Source organism: Xyrauchen texanus, chromosome 10 (genome assembly GCF_025860055.1).
Source record: "Xyrauchen texanus isolate HMW12.3.18 chromosome 10, RBS_HiC_50CHRs, whole genome shotgun sequence".
NCBI lineage: Eukaryota > Metazoa > Chordata > Actinopteri > Cypriniformes > Catostomidae > Xyrauchen > Xyrauchen texanus.
This window is the reverse complement of record NC_068285.1, coordinates 14,082,087-14,104,521: the sequence shown is the minus strand read 5'-3', so window position 1 is coordinate 14,104,521 and position 22,435 is coordinate 14,082,087. Positions and strand designations below refer to the sequence as shown.

Here is a 22,435-nt window from a genome sequence, read left to right as displayed (position 1 = left end):
TATCACATGGATATAAATATTCAGACCCTTAACTCAGTATTTAGTTGAAGCACCTTTGGCAGCGATTACAGCCTGAAGTCTTTTTAGGTATGATGCGACAAGCTTTGCACACCTGGATTTGGGGATTTTCTGCCATTCTTCTCTGCAGATCCTCTCAAGCTCCGTCAGGTTGGATGGGGACCATCGGTAGACAGCTATTTTCAGGTGTCTCTAGAGATGTTCGATTGGGTTCAAGTCCGGGATCTGGCTGGATATTCACAGAGTTGTCCTTAAGCCACTCTTGCGTTGTCTTGGCTTTGTGCTTAGGGTCATTGTCCTGTCAGCCCAGTCTGAGGTCCTGAGTGCTCTGGACAAGGTTTTCATTAAGGATATCTCTGTATAATACTGTGTTCGGATTTCCTTCAACCCTGACCAGTCCCCAAGTCCCTGCCGCTGAAAAACACCCCCACAGCATGACGCTACCGCCACCATGCTTCACCGTTGGGATGGTATCGTGAAGTTGACGAACGGTGCCTGGTTTCCTCCAGACTTGATGCTTGGAATTGAGGCCAAACAGTTTAATCTTCATTTCATCAGACCAGAGAATCTGGTTCTCACAGTCTGAGAGTCCTTTAGCTGCTTTCATGTTTCTTGCACTGAGGAGAGGCTTCCGTCGGGCCACTCTGCCATAAAGCCCAGATCGGTGGAGTGTTGCAGTGATGGTTGTCTTTCTGCAGGTTTCTCCACACATGATCTCTTGAGCACAAACAGAGTGACCTTCGGGTTCTTGGTCACCTCTCTTACCAAGGCCCTTCTCCCCCGATTGCTCAGTTTGGCTGGGAGGCCAGCTCTAGGAAGTGTCCTAGTTGTTCCAAACTTCTTCCATTTACAAATTATGGAGGCTAGCGTGCTCTTGGGAACCTTCAATGCAGCCGAAATTCTTTTGTAGCCTTCCCCAGATCTGTGCCTCGACACAATCCTGTCTCTGAGCTCTGCAGGCAGATCCTTTCACTTGCATGGCTTGGTTTTTGCTCTGATATGCATTTTCAGCTGTAAGACGTTATATAGACAGTTGTGTGCCTTTCTAATTCATATCCATTCAATTGAATTTGCCACAGGTGGACATCTCAAAGATGATCCAGAGAAATGGGATGCACCTGAGCTAAATTTCAAGTGTCATAGAATACATATGTCAATGTGATATCAGTATTTATTTTTAATAAATTCACAATGTTATCAAAAATCTGTTTTTTGCTTTGTCATTATTGGGATATGGAGTGTAGATTGATGTGAATATATATATATATATATATTAAAGCATTTTAGCATAAGGCTCAAGGGGTCTGAAAACTTTCTGACATGCACTGTATATCAATATCAGTAGTTCTTATGTAACATTTCTTAAGTGTTCATGAATTTAACTTTACTACTTGAAATATATTATAAATTATCTAACATTTTCATCATTATAAATGCTTGTGTCTGAGGGTTTATGACCTCGATACAGGAAAACCATTTTTGTTGGCTCATTAAGCATAAATGGGTTAAAATCGTACTTCAAAACGCTCATTTTTAAAACATCCTAACCCTTTTTATTAAACAAACAAACAAAACTGTCACTGAAAACAATCCCTTCTCAATATGGGACAAGTGTGGGAGTGGGAGTGGATTGGAAAAACTGATTAATATAACCAATAATAAGACACGAATGAGTAAAAATGTGTTCACGAGTCACTTTATTTCTTATTTGAAATGAAGAATCTTATGAAATCATTGATGTACTCCACTGATATCAGACAACAGGAAATCTGCTTATTTTGTTACTGCCTGTCACATATTTACACAATAGTTTGTGTACTTCAGTTAACATGTTCTCTAGAAGATCAGATTCATCACAACAGTTGTAATTTCTAGCAGTACAAAATACAGATATGTCTAACCAGATTACTCCATAAGCAAGCATTGATGCTTTTACCAGCTGGTCATGAAAATATTAAATAATATTTTACATGTTCTTAACAGCACTTTGCTCACTTCAGCTTTTCTCAATAAACTAAAATACGTTTGATATTGAAGTCCAAGGAATGTGCGCGATTCATTCTGGTCCACACTCTTCAGATGCCCGTTTATTTCTGCTAAGATACTGAATATTTGCGTTAAAGTTTGAGGTATCTGGTTTTTATAGTCAACATATTCATCCATAATACAATTCAGCAATGCATCACTGCATTTATGCATCAGTACATCTACAGATCACTTAAAGGTGCACTCAAGAGATATTTTTGCTAATTGCGAAACTTTTAAAGAAAAACGAAAAGATATGTTTAAAGTTTTAGAGAAAAAAAAAATGGCTCAGGTCGAAAATGTATGAGATCATGACCAGTCGATTAATACTTGCTTTTTCTCAATAATTCCCTAATTTAACACTATCGCTTAAATTAAAATAAATTAACCATGACTGACTGTAAATAGCCTATTTTTACAATAACACTGGTAACCGAGAACTTCTGTTCTTGCGTGATGCTGCATCTACCCAAAAATGAAACAAATACATTGTTTCTATGAATTATCCCTTTAACTGGCAGCTAACTCAGTTCCACACATTCACTCCAATTTCACTTGCCATTTGTATACTTTATTCAAGCTTTCGATCTATTCGTTACCTTTATAAAAACATGGCAAATGATTTCTCGGCAGCCTTCATGGAAGGAAAACTTCTGTAAACTATCGCGACTGGTAAGCTGTAGGCTACATTGGATGAGTTGGATGCTAGGGGCTTGTGTTGAGGATCTAAACTCGTCTTGACCGGGTCTGTTTTCATTAATCTTGTGTCTATTGTGTGAAGATCCTACAACTCACATGTCCTTCCATGGCTCCAAGCAACTCTCCTGATAGTTATGTAAAAGTACATACAGAGAAATGTTAAAACGGACCATTAGTTGATTAACTCCGCAATCCAACCACCAACAAAACCCTGCACTGCTCTGCATCCAAGCAATGGAGACTCAAATGTGCAGAGGAAGCTACATACCTGTTATTTAAAAGGATAGTTCACACAAATATAAAAATTTAGTCACTGTTAATTTACAATCATGCTGTTCTAAACCTGACTATGACTTTCTGTCTTCTGTGGAACTCAAAAGCACATGGGGTTAAAAGCATTTACAAGTTTTAGGGGGTTTTAAACATGACAGTAATTCATTGATGACATTATTGTCATTTTTGGTTGAACTATCCCTTTATAAAATCAATACATTAACTTTCAAGGGGGAATATACTGTGTATATATAGTCATGTGATTGCTATAAAACTCCACATCAAGGGCGGACTAGATGAGTTAGTGTAATGTACACTGTACATCAAAATCGTACATTAACGGTATGGCACTTTAGAGCGACAGTGAACAAATGTCCTGTGCTAGTGAGGCAGCTTGTATGTGACATTGATTGACCTTATTCCTGGCAAGAATGAGGTTTCACTGATTTTAAAGATCTTTAAGAATAACAAACAGAGGTGAGCTAGCAATGGGCACTTGGTAATTGTTATTATTTCCAAACACACCACATGAGACGAGGTAAAGGATCAAACAAATGGGCATGTGGTCCCTTTGAAACTGATAAAAGTCACAAGAGTGTCCTTGTTTTGAAGAGGTGGTGGTCTTAGACTGAAACGCTGTAGCTTTAAGGAATATTCCAGGTTCAATAAAAGTTAGGCTCAATGGATAGCATTTGTGGCATAATGTTAACTAGTGTTGTCACAATACCAACATTTCAGTAGTTGGTACAGATACCAGTGAAATTTCACGGTTTCGATACCGCCGCAAATATATGCTAATATGGTAATGTGCTATTGAACACATTACTTTAGCCTATTTAAAGTGAAATTTCAATTTAAATAAAAAAGTAAATTTCACTCATGTTTTTATTTTGACGTGTGGTTTGATGGAAGCTTCACTTCCTTCTTATGATGGATAAACGGTTCGCTACATGGCACAGTTCGATCGTTAAAGCGCAAATGCTGTAATTTAATGAAACAAATATATAGTATACATGTGCTTCACAGAGGATGCGTGCTCTTTTTTTTATTCTCATTCACTGCAATGGTTCTCAATGTCAGTGATGTTCCCAGTGTATGAGCAGTCTGCTTCACGTACTTAAAGCTCATGCAGCTCGAATGCAGACCAAGATTGCAGCATTTTGCGGTTTAATAATAACACTAGGACATATCACAATTTTAAATTGATTAATTGTGCATTTCAGTGTAAAAGGTGTAACAGAGCACACGCTCAAATTTAATGAGCATTTAAAAGCGGATGTGTTTTTAAGTTGGTGCTCTGTACTTTTATTTACATTTATGTATTCGGCAGACGCTTTTTATCCAAAGCGACTTACAGAGACCTTATTACAGGGACAATCCTCCCGGAGCAACCCGGAGTTAAGTGCCTTGCTCAAGGACACAGTGGTGGTGGCTGTTGGGATCGAACCGACAACCTTTGGCTTAACAGTTAAGGGCTTTAGCCCACTACGCCACCACCTCTCCACCTGTACTACCGCTACTGCACAAACACTGGTATCGCAACATCTTTTTTATTTTAGTACTTTTGACAACACTAATGTTTCCTACCACAAAAATAACTCCAACTAGTCCCTCATGCAGTTAAAGTGAGGCACATACAATGGAAGTGAATGGGGCCAGTCGATAAATGTTATAATGTTCACTGTTTCCAAGGTATGGCCAAAAGAAACTAACATTATTTGTGTTAACATGGTTTTAGTGCAATAAAATCGATTACAAACCTTCTCTGTGTAAAGTTATATACAATATCATTTATATAACAATACAACTCATTGCCATGACAACATATTAACAAACCTTGTGATCTGGTAAACACTGCAACGTTGGTAATCCCTGATTTATCACACTAAAATGATTTGTACGCGTATAATATCTTGTGCCCATACCATTTTTCATTTCTCCTTTCCATTGAAAGTGCCTTACTATAACCTTTTGCTTCTTTTTTGTTGCCTCTGAATTATTTTTGTGGTAACCAACATTATGCCACAAATGCTGTCCATTGAGCTTAACTTGTACCTAGGCATACATCCCTTTAACAGCCTATGTGACACTGCTTTCATCAACATTATCTTCACAGACTTCCTCCACACAGCCGCTATGGCTGCCACTCATCCCCAAAATTCCAGAACTACGGCCGTGCACCCCAGTCTGAGAGCTGATTCCAAGAAGAGGACCAGGTGCTCCCATATTGAGACAAGAAACCCCACTGTTGCTAATCGAATGCTGTGGAGAAATAACAGGGATCCCACTTTGTGTGCCAACACTACCTTGACTGGACTCACTGCCTGAGGGATGGAGCTTCATGTGATGTGGTGGAGAAATGATGGACCCTTCTGACCCCACTCTCCTGTTGGAACTACCAGCGCCCCTGTTGCGTCTCTCACAGTGCGAGCGATGCCTCATGAAGCTGTCGCGCCACATGAACTTCTTCCCGCAGCCATGGCAGTCGTAGGGTTTCAGACCAGTGTGGGTCTTCATGTGTTCCGTTAGGTGATGCTTCATCTTGAACTTCTTGGCACAGATGGGGCAGTTGAAGGGCCGAAGGTCCAGGTGCATGTTGATGTGGCGGTCCCGCATGCTCTTGTGCGAAAACGTTTTCCCACAATGACACATGAAGGCCTTACCGGAACCACCAGCCCCACCATCTAATCCATCTATCCCACTACTCAGAGCCCCTTGGGCAGGGAAATGGACAGCTCCGTGCTCCAGGCTTCCTTTTAAGGAAACACCAGACATACCACCTGCAAGCCCTATTGGTGATGTAGATTCTAGGGCAGCCTGATTGTACAAAATCTGGTTTCCTTGCATATCCAGAGGGTAAATCTGAGCTCTCGAAGCCATGGACTGGACTGAACCAAGTAAGGTGGAAACGGCCCTGCTGGTATACTGAACAGGATTCTCTGGAGGGTGTTGAGAGGACGTCTGGTCTGTCAAACCCCTCTCAAACTTGAGGTAGTCTTCCGAGGACTGGCAATAGTCAACCTACAATAGGAAATAAAAAAACTTCAATTAAAAAGTTTAAGTTAAAACTCTCATATTGTTTCAAACCTGTATGACAATTTCTGAATGATTAACAAATAATTCAGAAATTGATGCTTAGAAATTATCACAAGATCATGGTGGTGGTGTAGTGGTCTAAACCACATAACTGGTAATCAGAAGGTCGCTGGTTCGATCCCCACAGCCACCACCATTGTGTCCTTGAGTAAGGCACTTAACTCCAGGTTGCCCTGGGAGGATTGTCCCTGTAATAAGGGCACTGTAAGTCGCTTTGGATAAAAGTGTCTGCCAAATGCATAAATGTAAATCAATTGGCCAATTAATGAGATATCAGCCTTTCCACTACCTCAGTTATCGGTTTTGGCAAAATCCACTATTAGTCAAACTCTATAAAAACACATCGATATTCTGTAAAAATGGTTGTCTTTGTGATGTATAAATGTTAACATTCATTTATGTCTATTGTGAACATAAACAGTGAGGAAAAAAATGGAGCGCAAAGAGTAGTGTGACCGGGACTTAAATCTATCAATCAATGGTAACAAGAAAACCACCCACTGCTCTAGGCTGATTAACACGAATTTAATCATTTGTATAGATACCCAGACCTACATATCATTTTCTTATTTAGAAGAAAGAAAGGCCAGGTCATCGTGTTAAACTTGAGGACCGACTCAGTTTGATTCTTTAAAAAAAGCAGTGTTATGAACTAGATCAATGGGATTATTGGAGAAGATCTGACTAAAAAGAATGATTCGTTCACGATTCGGACATTGCTGCTATTCTACTTTTCTACAACTACTATATATAAAGTTTGACAGCCCCAATTCTCTTTCTCTTTCACTTTCACTATAGTGAAAAGAGTGGACAGGGTTAAGGATATCAAATTTTTGGAAACCTAGTGACTCACCTGTGCCTCCGATTCAGTCTCTTCTCGAAGTCCAGAGAGGGTCCTAACATTGGAGATGTTGAATGTCTTGCCTCTCTCCCTTACCTTCTCCATCTCTCTTTCCTCTTCATCTTCTCCTCCTTCCTCCCCGGACACCACAATCAGATCGTCATCTCTCGAGTGCTCCGTTTTAACGACGACCCACTGTTTCCTTGGCATAATGCTCGGCTGACTATATGAGGGACGCTTTTGGGGTGGTGAGGAATCTCCATCTTGATAAGATGAAACTCCAAAACTGTCGCTCACCCCAACCTCTTGATCAGAGACGGAGGTTGTGTTCTTCCGCTTACTGCCTCCTCCTCTTTCTCTTTTCCTGGGAAACAAAAGCTCATCGTCATCTTCATCCTCTTCCATCATAAAACCCTCCTCCCCACCAGAAGGGGTACAGTAGGTTGGAGTGGAGTGTACGGCATCCTCTCCTACTGCTCCTGTTGTCGCCATGCCCCCTCCAAAGTTTGCTTCTCTAGGACTGAAGTAATTGGTGCTGCTGGGAGACTGGCTCTCACCCAAGGAAGGCCGGCTTGGAGGTTGAGGTGTAGAAGGGGTGTCTACTCTGTCTGCTTGGGCAATCTTGTTGGGACAACCGCTGTGCCTCTCATTCTCCTTTGCTCCTACTCCCTGAGGTCCGCTCGGACCTCCTCTGCCTTCTTTGAGAAGCTCAGTGCATTTGTCCACAATGTGCCACATCTGAAGCACACTGCCAACGGTGAGGTAGTTCACAATGTCTTCACGAAGCATTCGCAGCTGGCCAGTGTAAGCACAACTGAGGACACTCTCAAAGGCCAGGGGGTCCATGACGGCCGGGATGGTGACAGTGGACATGTTCTTCAGCAGCACCTTGCGTGCAGAAACAAAGACTGTGATATGGCTAAAAATAATGTTATGACCAATTTAAATGTACTTTTAATACAACTTGTGAAGAAGATTTTGATTTGTGTTTTATACATCGTTTTGCCAATCTTAAAATAAACCCAGAGAAGTGCATGTTATTGATTAAACAATGTGTCAGCCCCATTCCCAAAAGAAAATCATTGGGAACACCTACATTTGCTCCAAGGTAAATAAATGTCATAACCTAATGTTTTGTAGAGTACATACTTATTCAGTCAAAGTTGTTCATGGTAACTTAGTGAGTATGTTGTAGAAATATTAAGAACAGTTCAGTTTGTTGGGAGCCTGGGTAACGCAGCAAGTATTGATGCTGACTACCACCCCTGGAGTCGTGAGTTCGAATTCAGGGTGTGCGTGAGTGACTCCAGCCAGGTCTCCAAAGCAACCAAATTGGCCCGGTTGCTAGGGAGGGTAGAGTCACATGGGGTAACCTCCTCTTGGTCGCAATTAGTTGTTTTCGCTCTCAATGGGGTGCATGGAAAGTTGTGCATGGATCACGGAGAGTAGAGTCATGCACAATGTGAACAAGAACATGATAAGATGCGCGGATTGCGGGTTCAGCAGCGGAGGCAACAGAGACTTGTCCTCCACAACCCGGATTGAGGCGAGTACCTACTAAGTTGTGGGAATTGGGCATTCAAAATTGGGAGAAAAGGGATTAAAAAAAAAAACTGTTCTGTTTACATTATTGTTAACAATCTTAAAGGAATTTTCTGGTTTGATTTAGTAAAGCTAAATCGATAGGATTTGTAGCATAATGTTGATTACCACAAACATAATTTTGACTTATCCCTCTTTTTTTCCCTTTTCCTTTTTTGTTACTTACAGTGACACCTAGTGGTGTGGAGTCAACAGTTTTCAGTTACATTGTAGTAGATTAATTTAATCCAGAAGTGAAAGTGTCCAATAACAAGACAGTTACTGAGATTTAGTGAGTAGTATTCAGCTGGTTATGTGATTCTAAAATGGCAGCCGCCATGAAGGCGCCCCTGCCCCACAGGCTGTTGTGGCAGTTGTAAAATTAGATCCAACTTTACACAGAAAAGGTTTGTGAGTGATTTTATCACACTAAAATCATGTAAAAAATGCATATTGTTTACGTTTTCTGCAGGGCTGGACTGGTAATCCAGAAGGGCTGGCGCACTTTGGGGCCGATCAGTGGTGGACTGGGCATCGGGAGAACCAAGCGGGCTGGTGGGTAGGCCACGAAACGGGCCGTGATAAGCTCAAATGAGCCGCCACATTATGCAGAACAGACCACAAAACGGCGCCTCGATATGCAGAAAAGGCCAGCGAACCCCCGCCCGACAACATTTGGCTCAACTTTTGGGCCAGTTGCCATGTAAAATCCCGGGCCGATTTCTCTTCCCAGTCCAGCCCTGGTCTTGTGGCTATACTTTTATTACAGTGAGTATTTTAATATTTATAGATTGGCCCCATTCAGTTCCATTGTAAGTGCCTCACTGGAACCAAACTTTTTGCTTTTATTTGAAGAAAAATAGGGACACGTCTAAATAATTTTTGTGGTCAACATTGAGTAAACTTGGAATATTCTTTTGAAGGAAGGACATACCTGGTCATGAAAGTAAGGTGATGAAGCAGCCAGCACACATCGGTGGGCCTTAAACACCTGGCCCTGAACATGGATGGAGAGGTCACAGAGATGGCCTTCCTCCCGCTGTTGATTCAGGCTGTCCAGCACTGAGGTCTGCACGCTGGGGAAGCACACCTGCACCACTGAACCACTGGTGGGAGAACCCGCCGAGTCACCATAACCTTGGTCTGCTGTGGCCGACTGCATTCCTGCAAAAGATAAGTTACAAATTAGCTTGTTTTGTTTATTTTGATGCATCACAGAGTATTTGGGGTGATCATGTTCATATTGTTTGCTATTAGGCATTTTTACTAACTATATCAGATTGTGGATATAAAGGTGTGCTAGCTACTGCACATTTACTTTAATGGATCAACTATTTGCGCTTGGGTGTAAATGGCACCTAACAAATAGTGCGGCTATTTGCATCCCAATAGCCCAGAGGAAGCACATACGTTGACGACAAACTGCCACAATAGCATTGCACACCATAAGTCAGAAAGTTGGCCTTTAATAAAATGCTTTGTCACTGTTCAGAGTTTCTCGAACTGCTTAGCATTTTTTCCCACCATAAAAGCAGAGCCTCATCTGTTGGTTTGCATGACTCCAAAAAAAGACACATCATTCACAGCCATTGCTCAATACTTTGTTGAAGTACCTTTTACATCCTCAAGTCTTTTTGTGTATGATGCTACCAGCTTGGCACACCTATTTTTGGGCAGTTTCTCCCATTCTTCTTGCAAGACCTCTCAAGCTCCATCAGGTTGGATGGGGCGCATCAGTGCACAGCCATTTTCAGATCTCTCCAGAGATGTTCAATCAGGTTCAAGTCTGGGCTCTGGCTGGGCCACTCAAGGACATTCACAGAGTTGTCCCATAGCCACTCCTTTGTTATCTTGGCTGTGTGCTTAGGGTCATTGTCCTTCGCCCCAGTCCGAGGTCCAGAGCACTCTGGAGCAGGTTTTCATCAAGGATGTCTCTGTACATTGCTGCATTCATCTTTCCCTCGATCCTGACTAGTCTCCCAGTTCCTGCCACTGAAAACATCCCCACAGCATGATGCTGCCACCACCATGCTTCACTGTAGAGATGGTATTGGCCAGGTGATGAGCGGTGCCTGGTTTCCTCCAGACACGACACTTGCTATTCAGGCCAAAGAGTTCAATATTTGTTTCGTCAGACCAGATAATTTTGTTTCTCATGGTCTGAGAGTCCTTCAGGTGCCTTTTAGCAAACTCCAGGTGAGCTGGAGGAGTGGCTTCCGTCTGCCCACTCTACCATACAGGCCTGATTGGTGGAGTGCTGCAGAGATGGTTGTTCTTCTGGAAGTTTCTCCTCTCTCCACAGAGAAACGTGGAGCTCTGTCAGAGTGACCATCGGGTTCTTGGTCACCTCCCTGACTAAGGCCCTTCTCCCCCAATCGCTCAGTTTGGCCGGGTGGTCAGCTCTAGTAAGAGACCCGGTGGTTCCAAACTACTTCCATTTACGGATGATGGAGGCCACTGTGCTCATTGGGACCTTCAATGCGGCAGAAATTTTTCTGTACCCTTCCCCAGATCTGTGCCTCGATACAATCCTGTCTTGGAGGTCCACAGACAATTCCTTGGACTTCATGGCTTGGTTTGTGCTCTGACATGCACTGTTAACTGTGGGACCTTATATAGACAGGGGTGTGCCTTTCCAAATCATATCCAATCAACTGAATTTACCATAAAATACCACAATCAACTGACTCAAATCAAGTTGTAGAAACATCTCAAGGATGATCAGTGGAAACAGGATGCACCTGAGCTCAATTTAGAGTGTAATGACAAAGGCTGTGAATACTTGTGTATATGTGATTTGAATAAATTTGCAAAGATTTCAAACAAGCTTCTTTCACATTGTCATTATGGGGTATTGTTTGTAGAATGTTGTGGAAAATAATGAATTTAATCAATATTGGAATAAGGCTGTAACATAACAAAATGTGGAAAAAGTGAAGCGCTGTGAATACTTTCCAGATGCACTGTATATTCGATTAACATTCGACTTGCTGGTTCAGAACGAGTACTCGATTACTCATGCACATCCCTTTGGAAACAAATATTTATCATAAACTGCCACAATAGTATCGCTGCAGTTGTGTGGTGTGGATATGTTTTTGCATCGGACCCAAATTCTCAACTCTTCTGCCCAATCTGTTTAGCATCTTTTGCAAAAGTCTCAGGAAACTAACCCTTTCGAAAGTTAACCATGGTTTTACTATAGTAATCGAGTCTTTTGGCGGAATCTAGTTTTGATGCAATTAACCATGTTGTTACTACAGTGATATGGTGTTATTTTAGTAAGCATGGTTTTACTATAGTTCTGTTGTAGTAACTATGACCACGGTTCATTTTATGGTTGCTATGATTTCACTACAAAATACAACGGTAATACTATGGTTATTGTAGTAAAACCACTGTTCATTTTTGTAAGGGAAGGTTAGTACTAGGATTAGGGCGAGAGGAGCAGGGTGTCTGTGGGACTCTAAATAACATGCTGCAGTGATGCCCATATACTGCAAGTTAGCATTTAAACAGAGGTGCAAAAAGTGCCACTTTATGCCCTGTGTCCCACATAGCATCTACCTACCATTTACTCTTTGTGTAAATAGCACCTAACACTATTTGCACTGAGCACAAAGAAGATGCTTTTTTTGCTATTTACATCTAGTTTAAATAGCATCTGCACTTAGTGCAAAGAGCATGTATGGTTAACACACATTGGTTTTCCAATGCGAGGATGATAATATTACAATAATTTACAATCAAATTGCCTGGTCCAAAGAACAAGAGGGCATTGACCAGCCAATGCACAGTGAAAGCCACTTTATTGACTTAAGTAGGGTTAGTTGTCTAATAATGGCAATTATCTTGACTATATAACACAGTTAAACGTGTTATTCGTTCAAACCTGAAGCGTACACCAGTGAAAATGTCATAAATATGTGATTATCCGGGAAAGTCGCATTGGTGTTTGATAAATAAACAACCCGTGGCGTTCAGAAGCGCAACATTAGCGTCAATTAAGAATAAATTTGCCGCTAAACAAATTCATTCGGGATGATTTCGAACGCTATGCGTCACGCGTCGCCGCGAATTTATATTTCAATAAAGAGGTTCCGGATTATTTACTTTAGCCAGCCGCTGCGAAACGGATCCACACAATGTATGGCCTTTAAAACATGGAAGCGGATTGCCCCTTTTTATCGAGGAAAATATCTTACCTATTGAAGTATTTCCGTCAGGCACTAATAGAGGATTTTCATAATGATCATTCGATCTTTCCCACTGTTCGGGAATGCCGAGACTAATGGTGGACTGTCATCAGAGCAGGGTTCGAGTCTGCAGAAGAACCGATGGTTTTACCTTTAAGAAATCCCAGACAGCCGCACTAGACTTGGCCGACCAAAAAAACCCGGAAGCGAACACTGGGGCGAGTTGATTCACTGTTGTCATGACAACACGTTCCGTTTTAGAATCCCAGAACTATAAAATTGGTTTGTGACGCCTATAGACATTTACAATGGAAGCATAATTTCCGCCAAAATGTGCATTTTAAACTCTTTTATTACTTTCATGTATGCCGTTATGTCTTCGCATTTATAGAATATTTGTACTTCTAAAAATGATTTGTCAAACTTTAGGAATATTTAACTCTTGTGCGACCTTCGGGACAGTTTTGTCTTTAGTCTCGATCATTGTGGCTGTGTTAAAGCCAGCGGCATACATTTTGTCAAAGGTGTTTGTTTTGGGGAGAATTTTGATCTTTCAACCTCAGTTCTTAAAATACATCTATAATACACTGTACACGCAAAATAGTTACACTCAGGACCGTAAGGACAAAAATGTCCCCATTCAAACCGCAATATTTGATCCCAGTGCTATTAAAGCATTACATCAAGAACTCTATATTGTGCTTTCATTCCCGAGCCTTGGCTTTAAAGTTTTTATTCGTATTTTCCACCAGATGACCGGATGTCAGAGTGTGTTTTATTATGTAAACAAACTGGTATTTAAAGGGTCAAAAATGCTGTAAATTAATATTTGGTAGCAGGGATCAGGACTGATGTTGGTAAAAAAGCAAATCTAAGTCAGTGAAGGTGGAAAATAATATTAGTATTCAATATTTTTATGGCAGTTTTTTTTTTTTTTACAGGGACATTTGTCCTCAGGTCTGGAATTAATTTATTTTTACATCAGACACTGCACAAAACAAAACTAGCATCAAAATGAGTGTTGTTGCTAATCATTGACATATCCCAGACTGTGATAATCTTTTTTTCTTTCAATGACGCACAAGGTTTAACAGCAAAAAACGTTACAGTGATGCACCTACAATGAAAGAATGGGGCCAACCCATAAACTTTAAAATACTCACTTTTATTCAAAACTAATAATTGCTTGCTAATCTTTGTCAAATTATCCAGTTTACAACTTTGTTACCCTGATGACAGAATGCCATAAACCCTGAAATGACCATAAAAGTGATACATTTTTTAAAATGAAGAATTATAAGTTCTTTTAAAAAATCTTAATCTTCAAATGTTTGCCTTAAAACCCTCCAGAAATTGGCCCCATTTACTTCCATTGTAAGTGCCTCAATGTAACAGATTTTTGCTTTTTTTTGAGGGACAAGTCAAAATGGATGTGTGGTTATCAACATTATGCAACAGATTAAAATTAACTTTAACCCAGAATATTCCTTTAAATTGAATCGTGACCAATCACAGCAACTAAAAAAAAACAATAAAAAAAAAAAAAAATTCACTCTTACCAGCTTTGTCAAGAGAAATAATGAATGAAAGTCTGAGGCCCCCCCAAGCATATTCTGTCATTTTATTCCTTTTGATAACAGTGGCTAATACCAATGTACCTATTTTATAGTAACTTTTGCATTTTGACAAAATGTGGTTTCCATTTAAAAAATTTGTAATAGAAAAACACATTTCCATAGCTAAAACTTTTACAGCCTAAATTAATTTTACTAACGTGTAAAAAAAAACAAAACAAAAAAAAACATCCTTAGCAAAGAAAAAAAAAAATTATGATTAAACTTTGTCAACTTGGCATCATAATCATGCTCACTTCTGCATTACACGCCGAAATGGAGAATTTATTAACGTTTTCTTACAAGTTTAAGTACAATATGCATTTGATGGCAGATGAACATTGATAAATTGTCTGCAAATCAGAAATCTAAAAAGATTGCCAGACTGCACATTAAAATGTATCAAAGAAATGTAAAAGTACACCGAAAGACAGACAGGGGGGATGTCGTTAAATATAGAATAAATGAGGGGGATAAAAACAACAAACAAAAAGAACACACACAGACATTTAAAAATCACAACAGGGTAATATGGAAATGTATGGCCAAGCTACTTCCGATTAGCGGAGGCTGTTCCGATGACACAGTCGTTCACCTACAACAGTAACACCATGAGTTATAAACAGTGTTAAAGATCAAAGACAAACTCAATCTACATTCTACTGAAATACAAACTTGTACATGATCACGGACCTTGCTTGCAAAGCGAAGAGAATTCAGGGACTCACTGAAGCTCTCTTCCTCAGGGGAAATATTTACAAACATCAAACTACAAAAAAGGAAAAAGAATGTCATAAATTCCTTAAACAGAACACTACAAAGAAATAAATCTATTCAACACAAATCCCAAATGAAATGTAATTGTAACGGCCATATCAAAGCTTACGTTTTGCTGTTGCCTCCAAGGCAGTTCTGGAGGAGGTAGGTGAGCTTGGAGTTACGGTAGGGAACAAAGCTGTCCTATAAAAGGTTGAGAGAATGTGAGCGGGTAAAATCCAACAATCCTTGCAGCTGAAGGCAACTTTTACTTAATGATCAATTTAATATCACAACTATATTTATTACTTTAGTGTACCTTGTTGGCCAGAGCAGCAATCACAATTCCCAGGTTGGTGAGGGAAGAATTAATGGCAGTCATTTCCTTGAAGCGTTCTCCTTGTGACTGACTCTTTTGCACTCTTTCACTGCCAGCCAAGTCCACTAGACTCAGTATAGCTGGAAAGCAATCGGGCATAAGATGACAGAAACCAGGTCATTATATTGGCCCCATTTGGATTTTGTTCTACTTTCTTGATTTTACAAATCAAACGCTTTTCTTCCTGAAAGGTTCTAGACAAATATATACACAATATACAATTCTCACTTACAGTATCTGTGTTAAAAGTAATGACAATTACTTCTTCGCAAATAAATATCTGGCTTTGAAAGCATGGACAAACTCACAACTCAATGCAGTTAGCATTACTTGATACTTACACTTGCATTTGGTGTCTCTATCAGAGTTCTCTCCTTCTATGTCTAGCTGGAACACAGAGTGAGAACGTGAGGAGTGATCATTCATGCAGGTGCGGGCAGTGGACCGGTTTTGGTTTGCCAACCTGATCAAGTTGTGTACCTAAAACATGGGGAATCAAATCAGAGACAAGTTAAAAAACCGGAAGAACATTTCATTTTGTATAACAGACTACAAAACTATGTCTCATTTCGAATTGAAGATTTAGCAGCCCACAAACATAATTATGTTTGGTGGATCAGTACTTTAAATAAACAACCTCATCCTCATTGTTGACTTTTTGGTAGGTCAGGTTGGTGACTGTGATCTCGGTGTTGGAGACCTTCCTGATTTCATGCTCAAGTCTCTTGTTCGGTTTTCCCGTATACAGAAGATCTTGAAGGGTCTCGTTGTAGATCTCCACGAAGCTGGCAGTGAAGGTGTACTATAAAATTTCAAAACAGGTCTATTAGCAAACCATAAAGAGGCCACAAGGATTTTTTTTAGCCAATCTTACCAAGTAGATGTATATTTAAAAAACAACATTAAAAAAATGCAATAATCACTTAGGTGCTAACATCAATCAACTAATATCACCTGTTTTCAGCAGGGTGTAGTAAGCAAAACTCCAACTGTATAGGCAAAGATTTGTATTAAAGTGTTAGTTCACCCAAAAATGAGAGTTCTCTCATCATTTACTCACACATCAACCATCAGAATGGGGAAAAATCATTGTAGGCACAGGCTTACCAAAACTGGAAAGATGAAGACTGGAAAAACAAAGCCTGGTCTGATGAATTTCGATTTCTAATGGAGGTACACAGATGGAAGGGCCCACTGCAGCCTCAGCTTTCTCTTCTTGGCTGACAGAAGTGGAACCCAACATGGTCTTCTGCTTTTGAAGCCCATTCGCCTCAAGGTTCGACATGTGAATTTTGAGATGCTATTCTATTTACTACAATCGTACAGAGGGGTCATTGGAGTTACCGTAGCCTTTGTCAGCTCGAACCAGTCTGGCCATTCTCCATTGACCTCTTTCATCAACAAGGCGTTTCCTTCTAAAGAACTGCTGCTCACTGGATGTTTTGTTTTTCCTCACCATTCTCTTTACACTCTAGAGACTGTTGTGCATGAAAACCCCAGAAGATCAGCAATTACAGAAATACTCAAACCAGCTCGTCTGGCACCAACAATCATGATCATGGTAGAAATCACATTTTCCCCAATCTGATGGTTGACGTGAAGATTAACTGAAGCTACTGACCCGTATCTGAATGATTTTATACATTGCACTAGATACAATCGCATGTACAAGTGGTCGGTGAGAGTATAATTCCTTTTACACTGTACATCTTGCCATTGTGAACTCTAGGCGATCATGATTTCAAACTAGTTTACACTTCCAAGTGCTTAAGGCATGCGCAGAGCACTAGATGGTGATATAGGAAGTGCAATCGAACTTGAAAATCACAAATCGCCAATGAGACTGCAGTCAAGATTTATAGTGAATAATTTGTAATCATTTTGGTCTGTTCTCACCCAAAATCGAATGGATTGCTTCAGATGACATTGATTGACCCACTGGAGTCTTATGGATTACTTTATTGGGGCCTTTATTTGCCTTTGAGCTTCAAAGTTCTGGCCACAGCTCACTTTCTTTATATAGACCTACAGAGCCAAGATATTCTTCTAAAAATCTTAATTTGTGTTATGCAAAAGAATGAATGACATACACATCTGAGATGGCATGAGTGTGAGCAAATGCTGAAAGAATTTTCCTTTTTTGGTGAACTAAACCTTTAATATATGCAATTAATCTGATTGATTAATTAAATCAACATATCATGTAATACATTTTTATCGATTGACAGCCCTAGTCACAACACATTTGCATTTCCTTTTAGTCATTACCTCCCACCCTTGCTCACAGAGTGCTTTGGCAGACTTAAAGATTTGCTGGACGGCACGTGGGATGACACCCCACAAGTCCTCCATTTCGCCCCCTTCCATGGTGAATGTCTTCCCACTGCCCGTTTGACCATATGCAAAGCAACAAACGTTGTAGCCATCCAGAGCTGATTGGACTAGCAGGGAAATCTCTTCAAAAACCTCGCTCTGAGTGGTCCGTGGACCAAAAACGCGGTCAAAGCTGAAGTTATAACTTTTCTGTGTGTCGGCTGTGCGCCCTGTGTGTGACTAGAAAAGAGAGGGTGATATTGCAGAGACTGAACCATGACCACATGCCAATAAAATCACGAACATGAATGGATGCATTTACCTCTTCCATTTTGGCCAGCGTGAGAGCCTTGTTGTCATGGACAGGCAACTGGATATGCAGAATATCAGACTGATTGCCAGTCAGCAGTGGGCGGACTCTACAAAAGACTCTGATGTTGCCCTATAAAAGGAGTAAATTTTTTTAATGATTCCAACCACCATGAAAGCAAAAATAAACCGTGCAAAGTAATAAGATCATAGTCAATCAGAATGTGTATGACATCCATTTATGTTGTTTAATATACAGCCATGTTGAGGGGGATTTTTGACAAATGAGATTTCATAGTGGGTGGAGCTACTCAAGTGTGATGTAACAAATAGAAACCAAGTGACTGTCAAAATATCTTTTGCTCATTGTGGACACAGTGGTTTAGGACAAAAACTTCCATATAGACCTTATACATGCTAGCAACATCTTTGATTTTAATGGGAATGACAACGAGGTTGTGAGGGATAGACTCACCATCTCTTCAATGGCACGAATGGTATAATGCTGCTAGATCACATCTGATTTCCACAACTCATGTTGTCGTGTATATGTTCTTGGACAGATCATTTATCAATGTTTTGTCCGAGGAACGATCCAGAAAACACTTTAAACTGCAGTACAGCCCATTGCAGAGGCCGCAAGTCTATCCCTCACAGCCCCATTGTCATTACCATTAAAGATCAAAGATGGCACTATCATGACTAAGGTCTATAGCCACAAGACCCAAACATTATTTTAGTAATTAAATAAAAAAAAATAAAAAAAACACTCTAACTTATAGTATAAAGTTGTTTCCAATTTTAGAAAATGTTTAAATAATGTCACAACACTGGAACACCCAATAAGCGATTTTATTAAACTAAAATGTTAATATGTATTATGTTTCCATCTTGTGGCTATACTATACTGGACTTCTGTATTTTAACATTTATCAACTGGTCCCATTGACTTTCACTGTAAATGCCTTACTGTAACAGTGATATTTTCTTTGGTAATAAACATTATGCCACAAATGTTTTCGATTAAGCTTAACTTGTCTTGAACCTCAAACATGGAAGAGATGCGATTTAATCACTTGTTGCTTTGCAATCATGTCACACATGGATAATACGGTTACGGTCTGTTCCAAAACTTAGTCAGCTGCCTTCTGCCTACACAGGCAGCGGTCTTCTATGGCAGCATCCTTACTAAAATGATGCCTCAAGAGAGTGATTTGGAACAATTTACATAAGTGGCAGCTCCGCGTATCTTTCAAATGGCGCTCTTCACACACACACAGCGCACGAGAGACTCTGCTTGCAACCGATTTCAACACAGGTGAGGAAAGACACGACCCTCTAATGAACAAATACGCATAGCATACACACATTTTGGGTGAAATAGTCAGTTTTCTATGATATTAAACTTTATCAACACTTTTCCAAATTGAATGGATTAGGAGTATATTTATAATCCAAATTTCTCTCTCCTAGTCCACCATTTTGGATTTATTTTTCCACTGAGCTCACAGTGCATTCTGGGATCACCGCCCATACCTGGATAAGGATACATACGATGCTACGATATAATTTGGCCAAAACAAGATAACTTATGGGGCAGCAAAATTAATATACCTAACTTTTAGAGCAGACTTCACATTAGGAGGTGCACACCTAAATGCCTCAAAATGCTCAATAGGTTTTGGAACAGATCCTTCATAAACAAATGTACAATATAGTCTCATATTGTCCTCCAAAATATCCACATAGACCTTCACTACAGCTTACTTTGAGCTCCTGAATGGTGTTGTGGAGTTTCCTTCGCTCCATTTCTCCAAAGTGGAGCTCTTCCCGTTGACGGACCACTGTCTCTTCGAGGTTCCGGACCATTTCCTGACACTCCTTCAGACTGTCTTGACACCGACCCAATGCAGATGTCTGAATGGAGAGTTGAGTCTAAGAAAGACAGAACATTACAGTTTGAAAAAATACAAAATGTATTTAGTGCTGTACACTTTAGATCAGATCCCCCGAGACAGATGTTAATACTAGAGTAGGTGTAAACACATCTAGACTTCACCTGATTGCCTTTTCTGATCTTGCATTTTTCAACATTGGCATAGATACCTGTACATTGCGGAGCTCAGACTCCAAATGATCCCGGAGACCTTCCAAAACCTTGTGTTCCTCAGTAAGCTTATTGAGGTTTTTCTTAAGACCATCCCTCTCTTTAGATGTTTGCTCCAGGTCATCTCTCACAGTAGCCAGCTTTACCAGCTCCTCTTCACAGTCCCTAAAACAGAATTAGTAATATTAAATTAATATTTGTCCATTACACAGTCTCTCTAAGAAAATTTAACATACACTTTGCCAACCATACAGAATAAGCTGGCATGATTTAATTCGGACAATTTTTTTCTCATTTACCCGAGACGCTTTTTGACACGATTACATTCCTCTCTTATTTCAGCTTCTCTCTTTTGGGCGTTGGAAATTGAGTCTTTTAGACTGTCGTTTTCCTGAGTTACAGATTTCACTTTGCTCTGGTAAGTTTGGACTTTGGCCTCCATGTCACTGACTTTACCCTTCAGGTCCCATCCTGGCCTTCGGGACACACCTGAACCTGCAGTTGCTGAAAGTTGACACACTTAAGCACAATCAACAAACTAAAAAACCTAAAATGTCTTATGTTCAAATCGTGCATATAAAGGAAGTCTTGTGATTGTACAAATTAAGTAAGTTTAATTTTCCACTTACCTTTAGCAACCGCTGCAATGGGTCTTTTATTGTCACCTAAACACAAAGACAAATTTCATAGTAAGTTTCTAGATTCAGAAAACTCTGATGGCAGAATCAGATTTAGTGCAGCTATAATATTGATGAAGTTAATTGACACCTTTGGAAATACCTCTTGAGGGGGCAACAGCGACTGTTGCAGCTCCAGTTGGACGAAGAGGTTTGACTGATTAGAGAGAGAGAAACAACATGAATACTCTATGCTCTACTTCCTGATACATATTCTATGGAGGTCAAATAGCCTTTAAAAGCCATATTAAGATATCAAATTTCAGTACAACTCACCAGGAGCATTGATTGCAACCGGTCGTCTTGGGGGCGCAACGCTGGCAGCAGGTTTAAACCTCGGCAGCTCTGCATTCACCTTGCGCATCTTCTTCTGTAAAAACAAATGAAGATATTTTATACTATATACCCAAACATGTGTTATATTAACACAGCTGGTACAAAAACTACTAAAAACAACACCTGTGCAGGCTGTTGTTGCTCCCCATCCATGCTAGAGGTGAGCACCCGTTTCCCAGACATAACTGGGAGGCGAGATGATGTATTCTGAAAAATAACAAATATGCTTGAAGGTAAGACAATACACTTTCTAAAACACACATGCATTGCAGATATGCATGATGGCAGACATAAATTAACCATTTGGGTACTTGGAGATATGAAATCAAAACCAATTACATTTTTAGCTAAACATCAGTGATCAAATATAGCAATAAAGTCCAAATCAAAGCATTCAAAACTAACATTTCATTGCTCATATGGCAATGAAATTAATATACTAGTAAGTGTACAGCAATAACAAATAGATTGGGCTGATTTTGACAGAACTTCAATCTGTAGCTTGCTATACAGAACCAAAAGGCTTATATTTATTACAAAATCTTACCTCTTTGTTCATGGATCCAATACACTTTTTCTGGAGGTCAAGCCCAAAATAAACAAAACATGGTCACTTTGACATAACACAACACATATTGTAAGATTAATGAACGTTAGCTAGCCAGGTAAATGTGCCTATTTAGAGCGAAACCAAATCAACTATTTCCAAGTTGCTGATTAGCAGATTTATTAATATATTAAAAAACAAAACAGTCGCAATATAAAAACATTCAAGTGTTCCATCGTAGCTGACGTCAGTATCGTGGACATCTGCACAAAACACTTTATCTTGACATCAATGTGATAAACATACGTAGCAAATACTTACATTAACGTCATTGTTGATGTAAAGAGGAAAATAGGGGGAAACTAACCTTTAAATACGGAAATGAAAAATAGACAGCAAATGAACACTCCCCCACGCAATGATCTCTCGTAGCCGTTTGGATTTCAAATTGAAAACTGTTTAGTCGCTATTTCCGCTAACCTCTCATTGGTCGGATATGAACCAATCAAAACACAGCACTGAACAATCCCGCCTAAATGGGCGGAGAAAAAACAATTGGTCCCGCCCACCGCCCGTGTCCAGTGAGAGCCGATTCTTGGTCAGATAAAAGTGGACACGTGAATTTCAGAGCTTTGTAGGTTAAATAAATATACAATATATAAAATATAG

General features: G+C 40.0%; 2 protein-coding genes across 4 annotated transcripts; both read right to left on the bottom strand.

The window, feature by feature from the left end:
* Nucleotides 1-1,706: 1,706 nt before the first annotated feature.
* Nucleotides 1,707-12,888, bottom strand: zbtb22b (zinc finger and BTB domain containing 22b). Its single transcript, XM_052135722.1, has 4 exons — nt 12,739-12,888; nt 9,468-9,697; nt 6,965-7,840; nt 1,707-6,036 (listed from the first exon to the last, which is right to left on the bottom strand). The coding sequence occupies exons 2-4, from the start codon at nt 9,693-9,695 to the stop codon at nt 5,095-5,097; spliced, it is 2,046 nt and encodes a 681-aa protein (XP_051991682.1). The 5' UTR covers nt 9,696-9,697; nt 12,739-12,888; the 3' UTR covers nt 1,707-5,094.
* Nucleotides 12,889-14,353: 1,465 nt separating this feature from the next.
* Nucleotides 14,354-22,258, bottom strand: kifc1 (kinesin family member C1). Of its 3 annotated transcripts, none has more exons than XM_052135723.1 (17): nt 22,134-22,258; nt 21,767-21,796; nt 21,343-21,426; nt 21,160-21,253; nt 20,975-21,040; nt 20,836-20,871; nt 20,506-20,710; nt 20,206-20,371; nt 19,867-20,034; nt 18,113-18,232; nt 17,746-18,030; nt 16,115-16,279; nt 15,819-15,957; nt 15,418-15,557; nt 15,229-15,302; nt 15,036-15,111; nt 14,354-14,937 (listed from the first exon to the last, which is right to left on the bottom strand). In XM_052135723.1, the coding sequence occupies exons 2-17, from the start codon at nt 21,776-21,778 to the stop codon at nt 14,893-14,895; spliced, it is 1,875 nt and encodes a 624-aa protein (XP_051991683.1). In that variant the 5' UTR covers nt 21,779-21,796; nt 22,134-22,258; the 3' UTR covers nt 14,354-14,892. The 3 variants fall into 3 exon arrangements, with proteins under 3 accessions (XP_051991683.1, XP_051991685.1, XP_051991684.1); XM_052135725.1 differs by having other exon boundaries at nt 20,987-21,040; nt 22,134-22,256; XM_052135724.1 differs by having other exon boundaries at nt 22,088-22,203.
* Between the last annotated feature and the right edge of the window lie 177 nt (nt 22,259-22,435).

Bases quoted from the DNA above. Each gene is read 5' to 3' on its own strand.
- zbtb22b (XM_052135722.1), bottom strand. From the start codon at position 9,695: ATGCAGTCGGCCACAGCAGACCAAGGTTATGGTGACTCGGCGGGTTCT. The intron at 7,841-9,467 runs GTATGTCCTTCC...TCTGCACGCAAG, and splicing joins CACCTTACTTTCATGACCAG to GTGCTGCTGAAGAACATGTC. The intron at 6,037-6,964 runs GTGAGTCACTAG...TTCCTATTGTAG, and splicing joins AGACTGAATCGGAGGCACAG to GTTGACTATTGCCAGTCCTC.
- kifc1 (XM_052135723.1), bottom strand. The intron at 18,031-18,112 runs GTAAATGCATCC...TCTCTTTTCTAG, and splicing joins CGCTGGCCAAAATGGAAGAG to TCACACACAGGGCGCACAGC. The intron at 15,303-15,417 runs GTACACTAAAGT...AACCTTTTATAG, and splicing joins TTGCTGCTCTGGCCAACAAG to GACAGCTTTGTTCCCTACCG.